At 48.3% G+C, this 23177-nt stretch overlaps 1 protein-coding gene across 1 annotated transcript in view; it reads right to left on the bottom strand.

The window, feature by feature from the left end:
• Aebp2 (AE binding protein 2) overlaps window positions 1-5364 on the bottom strand; it is a 43365-nt gene extending 38001 nt beyond the window's left edge. Inside the window, 2 exon segments of the mRNA XM_027429960.2 lie at window positions 4537-5144; window positions 5146-5364. Of these exon segments, the coding sequence (XP_027285761.2) occupies window positions 4537-5144; window positions 5146-5346 (809 nt within the window). The 5' untranslated portion in view covers window positions 5347-5364.
• Between the last annotated feature and the right edge of the window lie 17813 nt (window positions 5365-23177).

Below are 23177 nucleotides of genomic sequence, written 5' to 3' on the forward strand. Positions count from 1 at the left end.
AACCACATGGTGGCTCACAACCATCCGGAATGCGATCTGGTGCCCTCTTCTGGTGTGCAGATATACATGGAAGCAGAATGTTGTATACATAATAAATACATAAATAAAATCTTTAAAAATATTTTAAAAAAAAGGAGGGTAGGCAGGGGACTGGGGCGATGGCTCAACAGTGAGGACATCCAGGTTCGATTCCCATCACTGACATGGTGTTTTACAACTGGCTTTAACTTCAGGAGATCCTCACAATAAGTTCAATTCCAAGTACCAACATGAAGGAAGAAAAAACCCAACTCCCATAAGCTGTCCTCTGATTCCAATACCAGAACACACGCGCGCGCGCACACACACACTAAACAAACAAATAAATGTAGTGGAAAAAAAATTTAAGAAGTGGTGGCTTATGTCTGTTATTCCAGCACAAGAGAGGCTAAGGCAGGTGACTCAACATGGGTTCCAGGCCACCCCAAAGTTGCCAGAAAAGCAGCAACTGTGTTATGATGTTTGCATTTGGTTGTGGTTTGGGGGACAGGGCTGGAGTGAGACAGGATCTGGATATAAGTCTTGTCTGGCCTGGGACTCATAGGCTAAGTCAGCCTCATACCTGCCAGATGATCTTCCTGCCTGAGATTACAGGGGTGCACCGAACATCCCAAGAGAACAGTAGAGTTCTTTCACTCATAAGTGAACAAGCAATTTAAATGTATCAGAGACTAAAATAGAAACAGAAGAGTCTAAGAGAAGCTGCAGATCACTAACTACTCCTAGGATCCTAGGATCTGGGCTGAATTCCGAAAACCACATGGTAGGTCAGAATCATCTATTAACTCCAATCCCAGGGCTTCCAATGGCACCGAGCACACACAGGGTACAGACATAATCGCAGACAATACACCATACACAAACTATCTGGCTCAAAGAGTTCTGTGGCTTCCCCTTATGTCTTTCCCAGACCAATCTAGTTAAAACCATCCAGTCCACACTGGTGTCATACAAATTGCCCTATGGAAGTGTTGAGGCTGAGCTAACTCCTGAGCTAAACTCCTGCCAAACTGCATAAGTGGTCCATGCTGAAATGGCATTTATGGTCCACCGCACTACTATCAAATTCTCCACTGCAACTTCAACCATAACAAGCGTGACAGGCAAAGCACAAAATCTAACATTTTTCACTTTTGATTAATCACGTTTGATGAGCTAGGTGTGGTAGGGGTTGCTGGCACAGAAATGTCTCACTCTTTTAAAAGGACTTTTAAGCTATTATATGTTTCCATCACAAAATTTACAACTCCCTTCCATGAAATCAACTAAGAATCCACAGATTGGTGCACTCCAAAGGGGAAATCCAGAAGTTTGGATGCTAGGCGACAGGACAGCTCACCTGTAATCCCCACATTCAGGAGACTAAGGGTGAAGCACCAGGCCAGTCTAAACCTGAGTCAGGCTCTGCCAAAAAAACTGGACCTTTTCCAAGCTTGAACCAACTCTGAAACAAACTCAAAGCCAACAGGAGGCATTTCAAACCCATCAAAGCTGCAATCCAATTTCCCAGGTGATAAAACCACCGCCCTGAAATGATCACAGTAGCATTTTTTCAGATGCCAATGCTTAAAGCATTCATTATGAAAGTAAAACTGGGCCAATGAGGTGGCTCAGAACATAAATGCATTTGCTGCTGCAAAAGCAGGTGACCTGAGTTTGATTCCCACAGGTGCACCATGGTATACATGCATGCACACACACCAATACATAAATGGTTTAAAAAATTAAAGAGGGAAGCATGCTTAATTATTGCTTTAACCTTATCTGGACTTTTGATATCAAGGTTACTCTTCAGTGAGTTTTATCAAAATTGGACATTCAATACCAAATTACTGAACTCCTTTCTTAACCAGAAATCCACTGTCTCCTGAAAGGAAGGAATGGAGGAGGGGGCAGAGAGCCTTGTAAGACACACAGCACTTGTTCAGTCAGGCCAGAGCTGTGAGCCCCTCCAGGCACACTTTGCCGCTCCCACAAACCATGGAGTGGACAGCTCCCTACAACATCTCAAAGGTCTAGCTGCAGGTGAGACCCAATCCAGGCTTTCTCTCAGCCAAGTGTTGTCCAGTGGAAAGAGGCAGGAGAGGGTCTCTCAGTGTGAGGCCTGCCTGATCTACATAGAGAGCTGCAAACAGCCAGTGCTACATACACAGAGACCCTGCATACTGCCATGGTGGGTTGTACCACCCCCCCCAGAACTATAAACCAAAATAAAGCCTTCTTTAAAAATTAAGTCAATTATTCCAACTCTTGTGAGGGAGAAACAGGAGTTTCGAACCTTGTTTCACATGCAGCTGCATCTCCAGTTTTCAGTGAGACACTCAATTTGCTTCCCTACTAAATGGAAGTTAACATAACCCCTCTCACACATCATAACTGTGCGGATGAAATGGGGGCATGGCAAACATGAATGTGCACATGTGTGCACTAAGCAAACAGAAGAGCTTGTAGATCAACGAGACATACACTGCCCTGAGTGTTTCTCAAGGGCAGACAACTTCACTGAATAGCAGCTTCCTGTAGCAGAGAGCAACCCCCAAAATAGGCTGCCCCACATGAACTTTTAACTTTTTGTTTTTAAAGATACTATCTCCAACTATATCCCCCCAGTTCAGCAAGATTTTTCTACATTTTTCTAAGGAGCAGTCTGTTTTACACCCATTCAAGATCCATTTCAAGAGCTATATCTAAGGCAACTCATGCCCTTGGGAGGCTGAGGATTTCTGTGAATTGCAGACTAGCCTGGGCTACAGAGTCAAACCCTGTTGTAAAGCATGCTGGGGGGGACCAACAATATTTACTTGTCTAGGTTTCAAAGTATCAAAAAGAATTCTTGGAAGTTTTTCAGAATATTCTGGTATCATTAACTGTAACATGTCCATCTTTGTTAGTTAGCAGCCAGAATTCCTGAAGACGTCAGAATGCCTAAACTTAAAATCAAAGCAAAGTCTGGGCACGCTGGTCGGTGTGAACCCAGTATTCAGAGGCTAAGGTAGGTGGGAAAAATTGGATTCTCAAGTAACGGCAACCGGGTTAATGTTATTAGCCAGACAACCACCCCCAAAAAACACAACCCAAGGAGAGAAATCACTACTGGCTTACAACTTCCTCATCAAAACACTAGCAGATGGCCAAAGGTAAATGCTAAGGTAGTTTAGGAACATAAGGAACATGGTAGTTCCTTAAAGATACATTCAAAATATACAACTTCGATTATGAAATTCTACAAGGCAATCAAAACTTAAAGCAGCGATCGAAGCATTCTACGTACTACATTTCTTCAATGCTCTATCTAAAAAAAAAAAAAAAAAAAAGGTAGAAAAGAGCGAATTCCTCCACACACCTCCCCCATCCGTGACGAGGGGGACGTGACTCCCACATCGAAGGATCGCTCTATAGTGCACCGTTTTAAAAGCCACATCCTAATTGTCTCAAACCTTCGTGGCTGCATCTTGTGACTCCAATTCTTTCCGACTCGGGAAAGTTACTGCAAAGGACATCAGCTCACACCGTTCCTTTCCACAATGGTCTTTCTGTGTCTTAAACTTTTGCCCAGATTTGATGACCAACCTTCAAATCCCCTCAGAGACGACACCACTGACACACATAAGGGATTTGGGGAGCAGTGATGACACAAAACAAACCAACAGTCTTTTTTAAAAAAGCAGCGAAAAGCCGGGGCTGGGGGGGAGGAGAGGGGGGTCTCCTCCCTGCACAAGTTACTTCTGAGCGATCCAGGAGACCAGCCATATTGGAAAACACTTGTCAGTCACAGTTCTGACAAGTGTCCCCGAACACCGGTGCCCGAAGCTAACCTTGTGTACCGAGGTGTACATCAAGGGCCTCTGGAGCTCGGCTGGGGCGTCTGGGCCACTTTGGGGGGGCTGTCTCCGGGATAGAGTCGTCCTTCGGTCCGAAAGGCGAGCCGCGGCGAGGGAAGGAGGGTGGGGAAGGGAGAGTTGAGGGGGATGGTGAGGAGTTGGAAGCCGCTCAGTGGCGAGAGAGGGGCGCGGCGGCCGCCAGGGGAGGGGACGAGAATGCAGGGGGGCGGGAGATCTCGGACGGAAAGTATTCCGGGTCTGGGGTCCAGGAGTGGGGGGGGGGCAGGGAAGATCGCGACCAAGACGTCCCCTGGGTGAGCAGGCGAGCAAGCGAGCGAGCGAGCGAGCGGGCGGGCGGGGTCGGGAAGGAGGGGCAAGGGACGGGAAGGAGGATCGCGGCGAGAAAAGTCCCCTTGCACCCCTCGGCGGAGCCGGGGCGTCTGCACGGGGCGAGGGGGTCGCTGCGAGCAGCGCCCGGGCTCCGGGAGGAGGGACGGGGGGGGGGATCGGGCGAGGGAGCCGCCTCTGCGGGGTGCAAGGCGGGGAAGTCCCCGGGGGGCCCCCTGGGCGGGGAGGAGGGGTCGGCCCCCCTGGGCGGGATGGACGCACACGCCGCGGAGTCCCCCGAGCGTCCCCTCGGCGGCGGACGGGCAGGCGGGCGGGCGGGTGCACTGACCTGTCCTCCGAGTCCATGCGGCTCAGCGGCTCCCCGTCGGACGACATCTCCAGGCTGCCCCGCCGGCCCCCGGAGGTCGCGCTGCTCCCGCCTCCCCCGGTGCCGTAGCCCTCGTCGCCGCCGCTCGACACCACGCTACTGCTGCTACTCCCCCGCCGCCGCCGATCCCCGCCGCCGCTGCTGCTCCCGCCGCTGCCGCTGCTGCTCCCGCCGCTGCTGCTGCCGCTGCTGCTGCCCGGGCCTCCGGGGCCGCCCCGCGGTCCCTTGGGCTGCTCCAGGCCCTCCTTCCCGTCCCCATCGCCGCTGCTGCTGCTCGCCGCGCCCGGGCTCAGCGAGCGCGTCTCGTCGCCGCTGCAGCCGCCGCCGCTGCTGCTGCCCACCAGGCTCTCGGCGCTGCTCTCCTCCTCGGCGCCGCCGCTGCTGCTGCTGCCCTCGTCCTCCTCCTCCTCCTCCTCCTCCTCGTCCTCCTCCTCCTCGTCCTCCTCGTCCTCCTCCTCGTCGTCGTCCTCGTCCCCGCCCGCCTGGCTGGCGCTCTCGGGGCTCGGCTCCGACATGGTCTCCGCCTCGCCGCCCCCCGCGCCGCCGCCACCGCCACCGCCGCCGCCGCCGCGCCGCCGCCCGCGCCCCGCCGTTGAGCAGCAGCGCGGCCACCGCCTCCGCCTCCGCCTCGTCGTCGTCGTCCTCCTCCTCCTCCTCGTCCTCGGGCGGCTCGGCCCGGCCGCGCGCCGCGGGCCCGGGGCTGCCGGGGGGCAGCGGGCTGAGGCGGGACAGCTCCTCCAGGTCGGCCATGTCGGTGAGCGCCGCGGCCATGGCGGCGCCTGCTGCTGCCTCCCTCCTCCTCCCTCCTCCGCCTCCGCCTCCTCCTCTCGCGCGCCTCCCGCCCGCCCGGCTCGCCGCCGGCTCGCTCGCTCGGTTTCGCACGCACGCCCCGAACTGCTCGCGCGCTCGGCGCGCGCGCGGGGACACGCGCCGCAACGCGCGCACTCACGCGGAGGCGGCAGCGCGCCTGCGCGGCGGGCCCGCGGCCACGCCCCCTCCCTGCCTGCCTGCCTGCGAGCCTTGGCAGCCCCGGCCTTCTTCCCACGCCTTCCCCCGGCCCGGTGGCGGCGGGACGAGCCCGAGTCACGGGCCGGCGGGGGTGGTTTTCCCGGCTCTGCGCTCCCCCAGAGAGAGCCATGCGCTCCCGGGGTCTGGGGGTCCTGCGGGACGGAGGGAGCCAGCGGCGCGCGGAGCAAGTGTCCGGCCTGCTGAGCGCTGGAGCCCCGCTCCGGAGGTCGGCCCTCGGAAAGGGGCAGAGAGTAAAATAAATGGGCTTTGCTTTCCTTTTCCTCCTGGTTTTTGAGGGATCGAGCCCGCGTCCACAGCGGGCCGCCGCGGGCTTCCCTCTCACCGGCCCTTCTTACCTGTGCCGGGCAGGGCGGCTCCCACCAAGTGGGCAGCCAGAGTTTTTCTTCGGCTCAGGGGCCCCGGAGTTTTTAAGTTCGGGTTTGAAAAAGTGCTTGGGGTGAGGCTGAGACTTCTCGGGGGCCCAGGGGCGATGGCTCAGCCGTTGGGAGCCCCGGGCGCTCGCTCTTCCAGAAGACCCGGCTCCCGGTTCCCAGCGCCCGCAGGGCGGCTCGCAACTGTCTGTAACTCCACTCCACAAGGCCCGACGCCCTCTCCCGGCCACCGCGGCCGCCAGTCACGTGGGTGGGGCCCAGGAGTGGCCGCCCGCCAGGGTGGGAGAGGCAGGAGGGTCTCTGAGACCTGGTGGCCAGCCTGGTCTACGTAGTGAGTTCTGGGCTGGCCGGTGATACGCAATGAAACCCTGGCTCAAAAAGGAGGAAGGGAGGGTGTGGTGAAGGAAGGAAGGAAAGAAAGAAAGAAAGAAAGAAAGAAAGAAAGAAAGAAAGAAAGAAAGAAAGAAAGAAAGAAAGAAAGAAAGAAAGCCTGGAAGGAAAAGATTACCACTCAAGGGCGAGAGTCCCTTTCCTTAGTGCCGAAGGGCTTTAAGGGAGGCACTGCCCTTTCCTAAAACTTTAGGTTAGGAGAAGTGGGGCCTTGTTAGGAGAAGTGAGGCCTTTGTTTTGTAAAAGTAAAGATCTGGAGATTATGAGGAAGGCTGGTACTGATCACACCCTGACTCCAGGGCACATCTCCTGATGCTCTGGAGTAGGGATGCCTTCTCAAAGACAGCGTTTGGTCTCAGTCTTAGCTCCTCCCACACCCCCGGGAGAGCTCCCAGGTAGAGCACTTTCGCTTTTCTAGAATTCACTGTGCTAATTAAAAAAAAACAAAAACAAAAAACGAGAAGCGGCACTCAAGAGTGAGGCAGGAGGAATACTGCAATTTTGAGACCAGCTAGTGTGGGCCACAAGGTAAACGCCTTTATCACCACAAATACCTCAGTACTATGGCCGCAGCTCTAACCTCTGGATGCTATTGTATGTAATGTGGTAATGCCAGAAGTGTTCCGCCAGGAGAAGGACACATACTCAAAAAATGTTACCTCAGCCAGGCTGTGGTGGCACAGGCCTTTAATCCCAGCACTCAGGAGGCAGAGACAGGCAGATCTCTGTGAGTTTGAGGCCAGCCTGGTCTACTGAGTCACCTCCAGGATAGCCAATGCTACACAGAGAAACCCTCTCTCTCTCTCTCTCTCTCTCTCTCTCTCTCTCTCTCTCTCTCTCTCTCTCTCTCTCTCTCAAAACAAAAATGTTGCCTCAAGGGAAAGCAAAAAAATCAAATAATAATAGGAGACAACTATCATGTATAAATGCTTCTATAATGCAAGGTGCTAACCTTAAGCGCTAGCCTTCAAAGTCCTTCATCCAGATAAGTCAGGAATGTGTTACCATCCTGGACTGTACACCGAGAATTTCCAGAATTGGACTGAAATGCATTACTCAGTGTGTGTGCCAGTTGCTCTGTGGCATGCTGGAGATCAGGACTCGCTGTGGCTGACTGACAGAGGAAAATCAAATCTTTTTTGTCTCTCCTACCTTCTAAGAACTGTAATGCAAATATTTTCATCCTTCTCAACCGATCAAACCAGCACTAGGAATTTGATGGCCTGGAGCAGAGATCCTTTTGTCCTTGGAGTAGTGACTGCCTTTCTCAGTTTCCTGAGCTACAACTGTAGTCAATTGAATAAGATGGCGAGGTCGGCTCCCAGCCAGTGGGGAAAGACACAGTCACCACCTGAGTTAGAAGAAAAACCAAAAGCACTTCTTGTGTGTGTCCAGCCTAGCGACCACAACGTGCTTATCTGATCAAGTCCCTTCGGTTGCAATGATGGTCTCTTTCCTTGTGACCCCAAATTTCTTTTTTAGTAACTTACTGTATTTTATATGCATTGGTATGAAGGCCTTACATCCCCTGGAACTGGAGTTATATAGACAGTTGTGGAGGGCTGAGAATCGAACCTAGGTCCTCTGTAAGAACAGCTAGTACTCTTAGCTGCTGAGCCATCTCTTCGACCCCCAAGAGCCCAAATTTCTAACATGCAAAATTATCAGTTGCCCAATAGTGCACCACTTCATAATATTATTGGATTAGGCACTGTATTCAGACACACCAAGCACAGAACAAATGGGTCCAGTTGGTATCGCTGGCTTGAATCACACTGATTCTCCTGCCCCTCACTAAGTTAAGACACTGGAGCCCTCGGGGTGGAGGGTCTGGAAAGTATCCTAACACTCCATCCCATTGCCTTCCCACACCTGACTGCTGTTCTAGGCGCCAATTGAAAGACAAACCAAACGGGCAAAGCCAGGGTGAACTCTGAAGAAACTGGTATCACTGTGGTGAGCAGCACTGTTAGGGGAAACCTGGGGTGGACCACTGCACCTGTGGTCCAGGCTTCCTGTGAAACAGGGCTTTATGCCTTTGAGTTCTGCTTCCTTTAGAGACCCAGATAGGTTCTCATGGGCCTACACTTGCCACAGATTTGAGTCACAGCTACCCCAAGCTACACGTATGACTCTCCATCGAGTGACTAAGTCTTCCTTACACAACTTCTCTCGTTTCTCGATTAAGCAAAATGAGTTCTAGTCTAGGAAGCAGCCTCCACCCTGTATTAGCCAGTTTGTCTTGCCTCAGCAGGTCACCAGACATGCCCAGGCGTGCTTGACCACAGAGCGACAGATCCACTTCAGCTATAAACTGGGATTCCTGCCACACTGCAAATTAGATGCTTCTAAAATTTCTCTAAAATTGGCAGCCAGGCTACTTTTTTTTTTTGCACCTTGGTTTTATGTCCCTTTATTTAGTTTCTGTGTGTGGATACTGCCCCAGTGAGCAAGATCAATAGTACCAGGATGACCTCATCCCCTGAGTGACTGGTCATTGAAAGGAAATATGCAGAAGAGGCACTGCATCTCACAGACGGCAAAGCTAGAAACAATGACAAGAATTCCGTGCCATCTTTCATAGGATTATAGGTTTGGAGCTGAAGTCCACCAGTATAACCGGACTACTTTGAGACTACATCCACCGGAATCCCATTAAAAGGTCATATTAAGCCGGGCTGTGGTGGCGCATGCCTGGTCTGCAAATCAACAGAGTTCCAGGACAGCCAGGACTTGTTACACAGAGAAACCATGTCTCAAAAAACAAAAGAAAAAAAAAAAAGTCTTATGGGAAGGTTATATGTATGGGAGAACTTTTGTACTGAGGGTAGTCTTGAACTTTCTCCCTCTTTCTCCTCTGTCTGCCTGTCTGTCTCTCATTTAATTCTTCTTTTCTTTTTTTAAAACAGGGTCTCACTATTTAGCATTGGCAGGAAGCCTGGAGCTTCACATGTACGCCAGGCTGACCTCCATTAAGGATGTATGCTACATGTCCCAGTTGCTTAGTTTTTGTTGTCGTTTGTTTTATTTTATGTGTCTGGGTATTTTGCCTGCATGTTTTTCTATGCATCATATTTGTATATTGTACCCGCAGAGACCAGAAGAGGGCATCAGTTCCCCTGGAGCTAGAGTTGCAGACCCCATCGCCAGCAGCCATGTGGGTGCTGGGGATCAAACCTGGGTTGCCCAGAAGAACAGTCAATGCTCTTAACTGCTGAGCCATTTCTCCATCCCCGATTAGGGGGGTTTTCGCTTGTTAATTTTTTTTTTTGAGACAGAGGCTTATGTGACCCAAAATGACCTTGAATTTGATATGTGGCTCAGAATGACCTTGAATTCTTATTTTAAATGTTTTAATTTGAGTGTGGGTGCCAGTGGAGTCTCCATAAGAGTACATCGAATCCTCCGGGAGCTGGAGCTACACCTGGCGTTAAGCCAGCCATGCAGTGTGGATGTCAGGAATTAAACTCAGGTCTTCTGAAAAGACAGTAGAGCATACTCTTAACCACTGACTGAGACTTCTCTCCAGTCTTTTGGTACCCCACCCCACCCCCAGTACTAATATTACAAGCTTGTCTCACTTCCTTGTCTTATTAGGTTTGCCTTGGTTTTTGGGTTGTTTGTTTTGTTTGGGGGGTTTGTTTTGTTTTCTGGTTTTGTTTGTTAGTTTTGAGACAGGGTTTCTCTGTGTAACCCTGACTGTCCTGGAACTTGCTCTGTAGACCAGGCTTGGCCTCGAACTCAGATCCACCTGCCTCTGCCTCCCCAGTGCTGGGATTAATAGCATGGGCCAGCACTGCCCAGCTTGCCCTGTCGTTTGTATTTACTGTTTGTTTTTTATTTTTAGAATTCCTATCAGCCAAGTTTGCCTCAAACCCCTGTGACATTGAACTTCTGATCCTGTGACTCAGTGTTCCTCCCCATTCCTCCCTTTCCCCTAAAAGAACTTTACCCTTTACCCAAATTAGCAAGCCTTTACCAAACTTGTCTCTGCTCCTCCTTGTTTTAGATAAGGCTTCTGTAGCCTAGGCTGGCCCGGAACACCCAGGGTAGCCAAAGGCAACCATGAATTCCTTTTCTGTCTCCACACTCAGCCTGAATTTTGGGCTATGGGAAGTCCACATATGTCTTTTAAGGGTCTAGGGATCCGCTTTCAACTGCCAACTGACAAGTATTCCCCGTCCCTTCTTAACTTGACAGTGGGAGACAGAGCCTCCTTAAGCTGTCCAGTCTAGCTTTGAGTTTGCTGTAGCCCATGTGAGCCTTGACTTTTCAAGCCTCCTGCCTCTGGCTCCAGAGCAGCCGGGATAACAAAAAAAAAAAAAAAAAAAAAAAAATGCCTGTGCCCCAGGCCCCTGCTCTTCCTCCGCACCGTGCTGATAACAGTAATAGATTACAACGATTAGAAAATTCTTCCAACCAAGCGGTGGTGGTGCACACCTTTAATCCCAGCACTCGGAAGGCAGAGGCAGATGGATCTCTGTGAGTTCGAGGCCAGCCTGGTCTCCAGAGCAAGTGCCAGGATAGGCTCCAAAGCCACAGAGAAACCCTATCTCGAAAACAAACAACAAACGATAAGAAAATTCCTCCAAATATTTGTTTTATTAACAAAATGTTTTGTTTTTTAAAGCATCACACAGCTGTTTGTGTGAGGTTAAGAATCTGCTCGATGCTCAATGTCCCCAGGCTTCTCTCCAAAGTATTTACCTAAAACGAGCAAATTCCCAGTGTCACCTAAACAGCAGCAGCAGCAGCAGCCAACCTCCTCTGCAGGTCTGTCATTGCCTGGTAGCCGAGGCTGATAATGGGGACTCAAGCAGAGTATTTATTTATTTATTTATTTGGTTTTCTCCCCATACATAGAATATATTTAATGTCTACTACATACTAGACACAATTCCTTTTTAAAACATGTATCATTTGTGCTCATGTGTGTGCATTCACACTCAAGCGTGTGCACGTGTGTGTGTGTGTGTGTGTGTGTGTGTGTGTGTGTGTGTGTGTGTGTCTACCCTCGTGCCATGGGCACACGTGGAAGCCAGAGGAGAGTTTGCAAGAGTCGGTAAGGTACTTTCCTTCCACCATGTGGGTCTCAGTGTTAGATTTCTGGTGAAATTAAAGACTCGCTCTAGGGAACATGAACCATGGAGGGTACATTGAACAAAGTTTATTCCAGGTGGGGGAGGGAGAGGGGGAACAGAGAGGAAGGCAAGAGAGAGTAAGAGAGAGTGCATAAGAGAAGAGAGAATAGAAGAGAGAGAAAGTGTGTAGGGGTCTGCCTTTTAAAGGGGTCCTCTACACCTGCCTACAGACTTAGTTCCCATGAGCTGACCAGGGTACTGCCTGAGTGGATTCTGCCGGGTAACAGCAGCAGGCCAACATAATGCCTGAACCTTTCGCTCAGGGATTAAGTCTGTCAGGCTTACCAGGTAAATTCCTTGACTCGCTGGTCTATGTAGACCACCCATTGCTTTCCGCTAGTCTGGATACTAAACCCAGGACCTCAATGAAGGTAGGCAAGCAGCTACGGCTGAAGTGCTGTCTCCACAAACTTCTCTGTGCTCACAGGCTAAGTAACTGTGAAGAAAGACAGCAAACATCCCGACTCTCCAGAAACTTCCACTCTGGTCATTCGTTCACACAGGACACTCGTGAAAGAGTGACAAGGTGGTGAAGCTACCCTAGCCCACGAGAGATCTGGGGCAGCATCCTTTCACCATTGAAAATATTTTTCTGCCAACGTTTCTGCTAATTAATGAACCTTGTGGTATAAATTTCAATAAAGATTCTTGAAATGCTTAAGTAGCCACCTGGGGAGTATGGATTCCTGATTAGGGCACTTCAGGCTGTAACTAACATCCCCTGGAGTGTGAGATCCTAATAGAACTCTAATGGCAACTCACCTCCCCTAGAGAGTAGATTAAAGTTAATTTACACATAAATACATTACACTGTTGGTAAGGAAGTATTTTCATGTAAATTATAGCCCAGGAGCCTGATGCCAGGGCAGGATGTGTGCTTCCCTAGCTCAAGGGTCACAAGCCACTTTTTATTTTATTCTTTTTTTTCTGTTTAAGACAAGTTCTCTTGTATCCCTGGGTGGCCTTGAACTCCTGATCCTTCTGCCTCTATCTGCTCTGTTCATGGCTGGACACTACAACATCCACACATTAGGGTCCTAGGGATTGAACTCAGGCCCTTTGTGCACTCTAGCCCAACTCGCTAGGAGCCACACTGTAGCCCTAGTCACTGCTTTCCAGGGTTTTATTATCCGGCCTGTTGTTCCTTTTGTTTTTATTTTTAGAAAGTGTCTTGTTCCAGAACCCAGTCTGTCCTGGAATCACTAAGTAGTCCACCCTGGCCTCAAGCTCATGACAAAACTAAGAAAATAAAGTTCTAAAAACAAGGCGGGGCCAGCAAGATGGCTCAACAGGTAAGGGTGTTCAAGTTCACACACCAGCATTTGACCCCCAGATGGTGGAAAGACAGAAGAAGTTCCCCAGAGTTGTAAGTTCTGACCCCCTCAGAGTTTTCCTCTGACCTCCACATGTTTGCCATGCTCATGTCCACAAACGCGTGCACACACACACACACAATAAAGAAACATAAATTTCTTTCCAATCTTTCAAATGACAAATGCCACTTCAAAGTCGTTCATTAAAAAAAGAAAGAAGAAGAAAAAGTCTAGGTTTTTGTGTATTTGCTTGCTTGTTTTTCAGTTCTAGGGATTCAGTCTAAGGCCTTGAACTTACAAACTTGCTTAGTAAGTACCACTGAGTTATATCCCCAGCCCTGAAATACCCTCTCATAACTTGGTAAATTCAAGCCTATGATATTTTAGATGCCGAAGAGATAGTCCAGTGGTTAAAACATGCTCTTGCAGATGACTGGGCTCTGTCCACAGCATTCACGTGGCAGCTCACAACTCCCTGCACCTCCAGCTCCTGCACGAATATGTCCACCACACCCACAGAGACAGGTGATGGAAAATAAAGTAGATCAGACAAGGGGCCTCACCTTTGATGCCAGCACTCTGGAGGCAGACAGGTTAATCTCAGAGTCTGAGGTCAGCATGGTTGATAGAACTAGTTCCAGGGCAGCCAGGGCTACAAACACAAAGAAACCCTGTCTTGGAAGAACATTAAAATAAAATAGACTCATAAGAAAAAAAATAACTATGATAATGTTGAGACAGGATCTTACTGTGTCCAGGCTGGCCCTATGCTCGATGCTCAATGTTCGCCCACTTTAGCAGCTCACAGAGATTCGACTGCCTCTGCCTCCTGAATGCTGGGATTAAAAGTGTGCACCACCACCAGGTTTTTGTTTGTTGTAGAATCATTTAAGGCGTGTGTGTGTGTGTGTGTGTGTGTGTGTGAGAGAGAGAGAGAGAGAGAGAGAGAGAGAGAGAGAGAGAGATTGACTATAGGTGCCTGCATGAAAATTCTGCTTTCCCAATTTCCCTCATGAGTGATTGTATGATAAGCTTATGTTGTCTTGCCCAGCATGAGTTTTCGTTTTTTTTGGCTTTTTTTTATTTTCTTTGTGTGTGTGTGTGTGTGTGTGTGTGTGTGTGTGTGTGTGTGTGTGTGTGTTCATGGTGACAGAATCATTTTCTTGTGTTGGTTCTCTCTTTTCACCATGTGGTTTCCAAGACTGAACTTCAGTCACCAGGCTTAGTGGTAAGTCCCTTTACCCAGTGAGTCATCTCAGCAGCCCCCCAGTTTTCTCTCTCTCTCTCTCTCTCTCTCTTGGTTCTTCGAGACAGGGTTTCTCTGTGTAGCTTTGGAGCCTATCCTGGCACTCGCTCTGTAGACCAGGCTGGCCTCGAACTCACAGAGATCCGCCTGCCTCTGCCTCTGCCTCCTGAGTGCTGGGATTAAAGTCATGAGCCACCAACGTCCAGCCTCTTTGCTGCTTTTAAAAAAAATTATTTATTTTTATTTCATGTGCATAGGTGTTTTGCTTGGGTATTTATCTCTGTGTGAGGGAGTTGGATTCCCTGGATCTGGAGTTACAGACAGTTGTGAGCTGCCATGTGGGTCCTGGAAATTGAACCTGGGTCCTCTACAAGAGCCGTCACTACTCTTTACTACTAAACCATCTCTCCAGCCCTGTCTTTGATTCAATAAGTTACTCTGACAAGCAACCTAAGGGAGCCGAAGAAGAGTCAGCTCAGAGTGTAAAGGTGCTTGCTCTGGAAACCTGACAACCCGAGTTCAACCCCTCAAACCCACATAAAGGCAGAAGCAGCAAGCAAACTCTGCAAAGTTGTCTTCAGACCACCACACATGTGCCAGGGTACACCATACTCCCCTCCACCACGCTAATAAATACCATTGAGAAAAAGCAATTTAAGGAAGAAAGGGTTTATCTTTAACTCGAAGGTCCAGTTCACAATCCACCATGGCAGGGAAGTCCCTACATGGTTAACTTGAAGCATCTGGTGGCATTTCATGCCCACTCCACAGAGAAAAATCGATGCACGCATGCCATTGTTCAACTCCATTTGTCGCTCTGTCTCTCTAATGAAGTCCAGGATCCCCTGCCCAGGGGATGGGTTTCCCCATCTCAGTCAAACCAATCAAGACAATAAGAATCCCCAACAGGAATGCCCAGAGATCCATCTCCTAGATTCTAGATCCTCTCAGGTTGGCAGTTAACACTAACATTCTACTAAGGCTTATTATGCAAAAGCCCTGCTCTTGAGTTTAAAAAAAAAAAAAAAAAAAAAAAAAAAAGTCTGGCTTTTCTGACAAGGGTAGAGCTCTCTGTATGGTAGACAGTCTACAGAAGCCCCTGGACTCAGATCTTAGGATTCATGCCTTTGATGTTGGTGATATGAAATCAAGGTCAGGTTGAGAAGGAGACACACACCTTTTGCAAGCCAAGCCAGTCCTTTGCCAGAGAACATGGGGCTTTACCTGAACTGCTTTGTGTGATCTGGAGTCCTCACCAATACAATGTGGGTAATCATTCTTAGAGCTTTTAGGAGAGAGAGTGAGTTAGCATGGAAGGGGTACTCTCTTCTTGAAGTGTAGTTGGTGCTCATTATGTCCTTGCTTCCCTAGAAGACCTTATTGACTCTACTTCCTGACAGAGATGGGAGCCATAGTGCTGGGAGGCTGGGAGCTGCCAGGGCCAACACGAAGAGAAAAATGACAGCACAGACAAACACTTGCTAAGATCTGCATTTGTGCCAGGAGCTCCCTTAAAGTCTTCTCCTGAATTAGCTGGTATAATTTTCTGGATTCTATGAGGTAAGGATTAATAGAATATCCATTTAGAGATGCAGAGAAACCCTAGCCAGGGAGTTCAAGAGGTCCTGTGGCTCAATCAATATAGGGTAAGAACTAACATCTCAGGGCTGTGGTGGCGCACTTTAATCCCAGCTCTTGGAAGGCACAAGCAGGCAGATCTCTGTGGTGAGTTTGAGATCAGCCTGATCTACAGAGTGAATTCCAGGGTAGCCAGGGCTACACAGAGAAACCCTGTCTCAAAACACACACACACACACACACACACACACACACACACACACACACACTTGCACGTGCACACACATACATGATATTGTGGAATATTACTTTAACTGTGTAAAAATGTGTGACATTTGTTTAAGCTGCATTTATTTAACAACGTAAAGATATGTTGCTGTGCCTGCCTAAGGCACCGCTTGGTCTAATAAAAAGCTGAACAGCCAATAGCTAGGCTGTAGAGGGACACGCAGGGCTGTTGGGCAGAAAGAATAAATAGTAGGAGGAATCTAGGTTCAAGAGAAAGGGAGAAAGAAAGGGAAATGCCGGGGGTCACCCAGCCAGACAGCTCCCAGCCAGACACAGAAGAAGCAGTAAAAGTGGGACAGACAGACAGGAAGAAAGAAAGAAAGAAAGAAAGAAAGAAAGAAAGAAAGAAGGAAAGGAGAGGAAGGAAGAAAGGTAAAAAGCCCTGAGGCAAAATGTAGATGAATAGAAACAGGTTAATTTAAGTTAAAAAAGCTATCTGTAAATGAGCCATAAACTAAGGCTGAGCATTCATAACTAATAAAAAGTCTCTTTGTCATGATTTAGAGGCTGACAGTCTAAGAAAGCCTGCTACACACACACACACACACACACACACAGAGTGGGGGGAGGAACTAAAATCTGAAGAGGAAACTGTTTCAACACTTTTTTTGTGTAATTTTTTTATTAGTTCAAATTAGGAACAAGTTTGTTTCACATGTCAATCCCTTCTCCCTTTCCCTCTCTCCTCCCCCCCCAACACTTTTTTTTTGGGGGGTGGGACAGCCTATCCTGGCACTCGCTCTGTAGATCAGGCTGGCTTTGAACTCAAACTCACAGAGATCCACCTGCCTCTGGCTCCCGAGTGCTGGGATTAAAAGTGTGTACCATTAATGCCTGGTCTGTCTCAACACTTCTATCCATGAGGCTATTGGGTTTGGCTGGGCCTCCTTACAGGTCAGCAATCTGAGTATCTGCTGTCTGTCAAGGGGTTGTGTCTTCATGTTTAATTGCTTTTGCTTTGTAACAGGGTCCTATGTAGTCAAGGATGGCCCAAACTCAAACATGAGCTTGAATTTTCTGTGTACCATCTCTTACCATCTCTTAATTTAAACAGTCTCTGCTGGAAGAAGGGGGGGGGAGTCCATGCACTCCCCAAGCTCAGAAACTTGAAGCTTTCCAAAGTTCCTCCTCCCCAAGGTTACCGTTAGCTTACAAGATGTGCAGGTTTCCCCGGGGGCTGCAGCTTTCATGTGTTCTCACCATCTGCTGATGTGGATTTTCCAGCGGGGCAGCTGTCTGAGTCACACATGTTCCTGTAAATAACCACAGTAAACTCATAGATTTACCGAGCTGGGCTTCTATGGGACCACTTACTTGGTCTGCAGCTGGTGTTCAGTCTAGAGTAAAAACATCTCCCCAGAAAAACTGATATGACAAGAGGAACTCCGTATGTAGCGCAGGCTGGCTTTGAACTGCCAATTCTGCATCTGCTTTCCCATTGCTGGCATTACAGACCTACGCACCCACCCATGGCTACACTGACTGGCCTCTCAGGAATTGATAATAGCTCTTCCTGTCCAAAAGTTCATCCCTTCCTAAATTGGGTCTTGTTCCGGGGCTATCTGTGAACTTAACCATCAACTAATGAACTAAGGTGTAACTTAACTAACAAAAGTTAGCTTACTCAAAACAAATTCTCAATCTTAGCACTTGTCAGGTAGAACAAGACTTGCTGCTGGCTTCCAATGCAGATTTTTCCCTTTTCAGTCCCTGCCTGAATGATTTCTTTTTTTTTTTCTTTTTTTATTTATTTACTACTTTTTTGGGGGGAGGGGACAGGGTTTCTCTGTGTAGCTTTGGAACCTCTCCTAGCACTCTGTAGACCAAACTGGCCTTGAACTCATAGAGATCCTCCTGCCTCTGCCTCCCAAATGCTGGGATTAAAGGCGAGAGCCACCACCACCAGGCTCTGAATGATTTCTTAAAAGTCATGTTTTGAATATTCTTTGAGATGTTTCCACCCCCAGAATTTGTTTTGTTGGTTTTGGGTTGGTTTTCGACAAGGTCTTAAGTAGCCCAGGCTGATTCCATGTGTAGCTGAGGATGTCTGTAAACTCCCGACCCTCCTGTTCTCATCTCCTGATTTGGGGGAAGATGGATCTGAATCACAGTCCAGAGTCACAGATACACTGGGCAGAAAGTCCTCATCTCCCCAGCATCTTGGACAACTGTGAACATAGCTGGTATTTGTATTTACCCCAAAGATATTTCCTGGTCACCCGGGCTAGAGAAAAGGGTTAAAAGCCCTTATGACTCTTAAATAAGAGGACCAGAGTCAGTTCCTAGTATCCATGCGGGGGGCGAGGAGTGTCTCAGAACTATCTGTAACTCCAGATCTGGGGCATCCAATACCTTCTTCCTGTGCAGACATTCCCGGGCACAGGTACACATGCGGCTGCACACACATACATGCATGCAAAATCCTCATACACATAAAGACATCTAAAATAATAAAACAAAATCTTGAAAAAAAAATATTAGCTGGGCATGGTGGCACACACCTTTCATCCCAGCACTTCCAAGGCAGAGACAGGAGGATCTCTGTGAGTTCCAAGCCAGTGTAGTCTACATAGCAAGGTCCAGCCTCGTCAGGGCTAAATAGTGAGACCGAAACTAAAAGTGAAGGAGTAATCAATCAGTAAATCAATAAAACCAAGTGCCAATAAAAACCTGTGCCGAGGCGTGGTGAAGAAAGAGCCCAGGAAGCTTTGGTTAGGGCTGGGCAGGGGTCGATTGAGCCAATAAGCTGGTGGTGGTGGGGGGGGGGGGAAAGCGGCAGTCACAGCAGGTGCTTAGATCAGCTCCATCGGCCAGAACAAACACCTGTAAAGGAAGACACACAATGTGAGCTGTGACTCTAATAGTTGAGCCTCTCCCGTTCTTACCTCTTGGCATATGTGCACCGGTGTTTTGCCTGCATGTATGTCTGTGTGAGCATGTCAGATCTTAGAGTCAGAGAGTTATAAGTTGTCATGTGAGTGCTGGGAATTGAACCCTGTTCTCTGGAAGAGCAGTCAGTGCTCTTAACGGCCAAGCCATCTCTCCAGCCACTGGGTGGATTTACTAAAGGGACAAGCAAACTTCTGACATAATGAAGTTACCTGAGGTGTGCTCACTCCAGCTTCCTTTGAACATTGAGAATACAGTTCTGACTTTGCCTGAGCACATCAGTGAGCACCAGTGACCTGCATGCAACGGTTTGTCAGACATGACAGACTTCAGCTCCATGTGATAGTAGGTACTTCCACTGACCAGGAATTAGTGTGGGGTGAGGAGAAGGAGACTGAGCAGTGAAAGCCACTATGCCGGGCTCTAGTTTAGGAGAGAAGGTGGAATTGTCAAGAGAGCGCTGCTCCTTCCCGTCCTGGCCTGCTCATCCCCACGTTGTGCATTTATGAAGACAGGGCATAAAGGCTAGTGTCCCAGAGCAGGTCCTGGGCATTTTCAGCAGTGAATCGGAGGAAACTGGATTTGAGACGCTTCCCTCAGACAAAGCTTTGGAGAGTTTGTTCTTTAGCAGACACAAGGTACTTAGGTACAGAACTCACAAGAAATGCATCTCTTACTAAATAAACGGACTCTCTTAAACTTAGGAAAGAACGTTCCTCACACAGCGCCCCACAGTAGGATAGTGAAAAACCCATCCCCCAAGCCTGGTCTGCCTGACTTGGTCAAATGGTACACAAATTAAATCCACCTGAAGAATCTGATCTCCAAATGGAATGTTTCATTTCCCTAAGACTGTAGTTTAAGAACAGCACGTGAAGTAAGAAAATGAGAGCAAGGACCCCCCCCCCCCCATGGCTGGTGAACTTGGCAGCTCACGTGGAAAATGAACTAGTTCTTCCCCAGCTGAACAAATTCACTCAAAATGATTTCATAGTTTCCTTCCTCTCCCTTTGGAATTCAGGAACCATTTTCCAAGGATATATATATATATATATATATATATATATATATATATATATATTTGGGCTCAAGACAAAATGGCTCAGCATATGTACTGCTCTTGCAGGGAACCAGTTTGTTGCCTAGCTTCCATGTCAGCCAGCAGGTCACAGTTGTGTGCGCCTCCAGCTCCAGCTCCAGGGAATCCAAGGCCCTTTCTGGCCTCCACAAGCACCTGTTCCCACGAGGCACACACTCAGTCAGACATGAACACAGACACACAGATAATAAAAATAAAACCTTTATGGAGCCAGAAAGATGGGTGAGTGATTAAGTGTATGTATTGTTCTTGGAGAGGACCCAGGTTCAGTTCCCAGCACCAACAAGGTGGTTCACAACCTCCATTAACTGTAGTTCCAGGGGATCTGATGCCCTCTTCTGACCTCTGCAGGCACCAGGTACAAATACGGTGCATGAGTATACACACAGACAAAATACTCATACTCATAAAGTAAAAACTAAAATAAAAAAAAACCTCTAAAAAGATATTTTCTTTATTTTCTAAGGGTACATAGAATAATGCAATGGTGATTTTTTTTTTTTTTCTGCAAATGCTGTTGGCAGAAAGTTGTTTCAGCCTTATTTAATTGGGACTGGTGGGAAATGGCTATGCCCGATATAATCTGAAGTCCAGTAATTGAACTAACACGATTTTTCAGATACCTGCCAGGGAAATACTAATGCAGGTGGATTAAATAACACAGTGCAATTTGGGTTTTGTCTTAGCGTTGCAAAATTAGACAAATGAATTAGGAATCAGTAGTGGAGGACTGTTTACTGCTGTAGTCTAGTTAGAATCTTTTGGGGGTGCTGTGACGGGCAAGGCCCTGCCGAGTTTTCTTCCTCTTGCATTCTTCCTGAGGCCATTTTGGATTTAACTAGAATTTGATCACCTTGATGGAGAGCACCATGGAAAATTGCCCCTCTCTTTTCCAGGAACCCAAGGTCAGGCTGTCCTAGGTAACTTATAACTTCTGTTAGTTTAACAGTTTGCTTGTTTGTGCTGAATCTCCTCCAGCTAACTGCTTATCTTAGCTTCTGTTAAATAGCTTGCTTGCAAGAAGCTCCTCACACACCCCCAGGAAGTGGTTTCAGCCTCAAAAACCCTGTGTTCTTCTGGGCATGGCAGCACAGCACGCTTTTAATCCCAGAAATCCAGAGGCAGAGGCAAGCAGATCTCTGTGAGTTCAAGGCCAGACTGGTCTACAGAGTAAGTTCCAGGACAGCCAGGGCTACACAGAGAAACGCTGTCTCAAAACAAAAACAAAAAAAAACAAAAGAAAACCCTCTGTGTTCTGGACACTTGGAGCTATACCTAGGTCCCTGAATATTTGGGCACAGTCTCAGCCAGGTGGAATAAAGATGATGGGCTACGTATAACAGTGTTTAATCTTTTCTTGGACAATATCCCATTTCTTCCATTCCAGTTAGAAAACACACACACACATATGCAGCTTCCATATAGTCGCTTTAATATATGTTGTATACATATATTTAATGTATGAACACAGACCCTCAACTTTTGTTGTTTTGAATTTTTATTTCAAAAAAATTTTTTTTTTTTGTTTTTCGAAACAGGGTTTCTCTGTATTGTTTTGGAGGCTGTCCTGAAACTCACTCTGTAGACCAGGCTGGCTTCGAGAGGCAGAGACAGGAGGATCTCTGTGAGTTCCAGGCCAACCTGTTCTACACAGTGAGTTAGTTCCAGGACAACCAGGGCTATGTAGAAAGAGTCTGTCTCAAAGAAAAAAAAAACTGGGGGCTGGAGAGATGGCTCAGAGGTTAAGAGCTCTGGCTGCTCTGTCAGAGGTCTTGAGTTCAATTCCCAGCAATCACGTGATGGCTCACAACTATCCATAATGAGATCTGGTGCCCTCTTCTGGCCTGCAAGGATACCTGCAGACAGAACACTGTATACAAAATAAATAAATATTAAAAAAAAGGAAAAAATTGAAGTTAATCTTCAGGACTTTCATTAATTCATGCTGATTACAGTAAATGATACAATGCCATGAACAGGGGGTATAACTTAGCTGGCAGAGTGCTTGCTTAGCATGCAAGCACTGAGGACCTGAATTCAATCCTTAGCACCCAGTCACTGAGTGTGGAGGCACAGGACTGTAAACCACCTCCTAGGAGATAGAGGCAGGAGGACCGGAATGGCAAGGTTAGCTTCAGATACATGGAAAAGTGAAGGCTGGTATACATGAGGCCCTGTTCAAATAAAAACAAACAAATAAATAATGGTAGTGATGTCACAGGTGAGGCCTCCTAGTCTGGAGGCTGAGGCATAGGGCTCTCAGATCAAGCCCCTCTAGGACAACTTAGCTAGACCCTGTCTCAGAGATAAAAGACTGGGGCTGACAGTTCAGTGGCCATGGTTGGGGGCTTGTATAACAGCCCTGCTTTAGGGAAAGGCTTCCCTAGTGCATCAGCTCTGCTCCTTCAGGAGAGGGTTTCCGCAGCCAAGTTGTTACAGTTCAGCTCTGCTCCACCCCCACTCCCGAGAGTGGAGTGTAACAACACACTTCTCCAGGGGAAGGTTTCCCCAGGGAAAAGCGTTGCAGCCCTGCTCTGCTCTCCTCCCCCCAGGGTCGTCTCTGCTCCAGAGAAAGAAGGTCTCACCCAAACCTCATTCAAGAGATTTATTGGGAGGGAAGAGTCCAGGAGAGTGGCTGCCAGGGTGTGCTCACTTGCAACACTCTTTAACTGTCCTTCTGTGCGACCTCCTGTTGATGACTTAAGAACACTTTGGCTTCAGAAACTGTGAGCTGTTTGGACAGGTTGATTCAGTTGGGACACAAGAGGCCTATGAAACTATTGTCACAAAACTCATCTGTGTTGATTGGTCAACTGGTTATTATGACCCAGAGGCCCTCCCAGGGTGGTTGCTATGCTCTGCGCGTCATTGCTGTACGCTTGTCCGTAAGTCACACCCAGAGCCATAAAGCATAGCGCCACCAGCTAACTTCTGATTGGTTCCTTGCCACGAGGCAGGCGTCTGATCTCCTAGTGACCAAGACAAGGGCAGGCAAGCACGTGTTCGGCTGTTCTGGCTGCCGAAATGGGGATCTGGTCCCTTCAGCTTCATCCTCATGGTTGCTTTGAAAGGGAGACTCAGTCAGGCTTCCGTCAAAGCGGCTGCTGCTGCTTATGGATGAGGTTGGCTAGGAAAGAGATCTGAAGCCTAACAGGTACTCAGGGATCAGGAGCCCTGGCAAACTGGGGGTACCATTGTTCAGAGGGGGCTTCTGAGGGGAAAGCCACAAGTTTCAGCTAATGGAAAGATTGTCAGGTT

The sequence above is a fragment of the Cricetulus griseus genome, chromosome 8 (genome assembly GCF_003668045.3).
Source record: "Cricetulus griseus strain 17A/GY chromosome 8, alternate assembly CriGri-PICRH-1.0, whole genome shotgun sequence".
Lineage (NCBI taxonomy): Eukaryota > Metazoa > Chordata > Mammalia > Rodentia > Cricetidae > Cricetulus > Cricetulus griseus.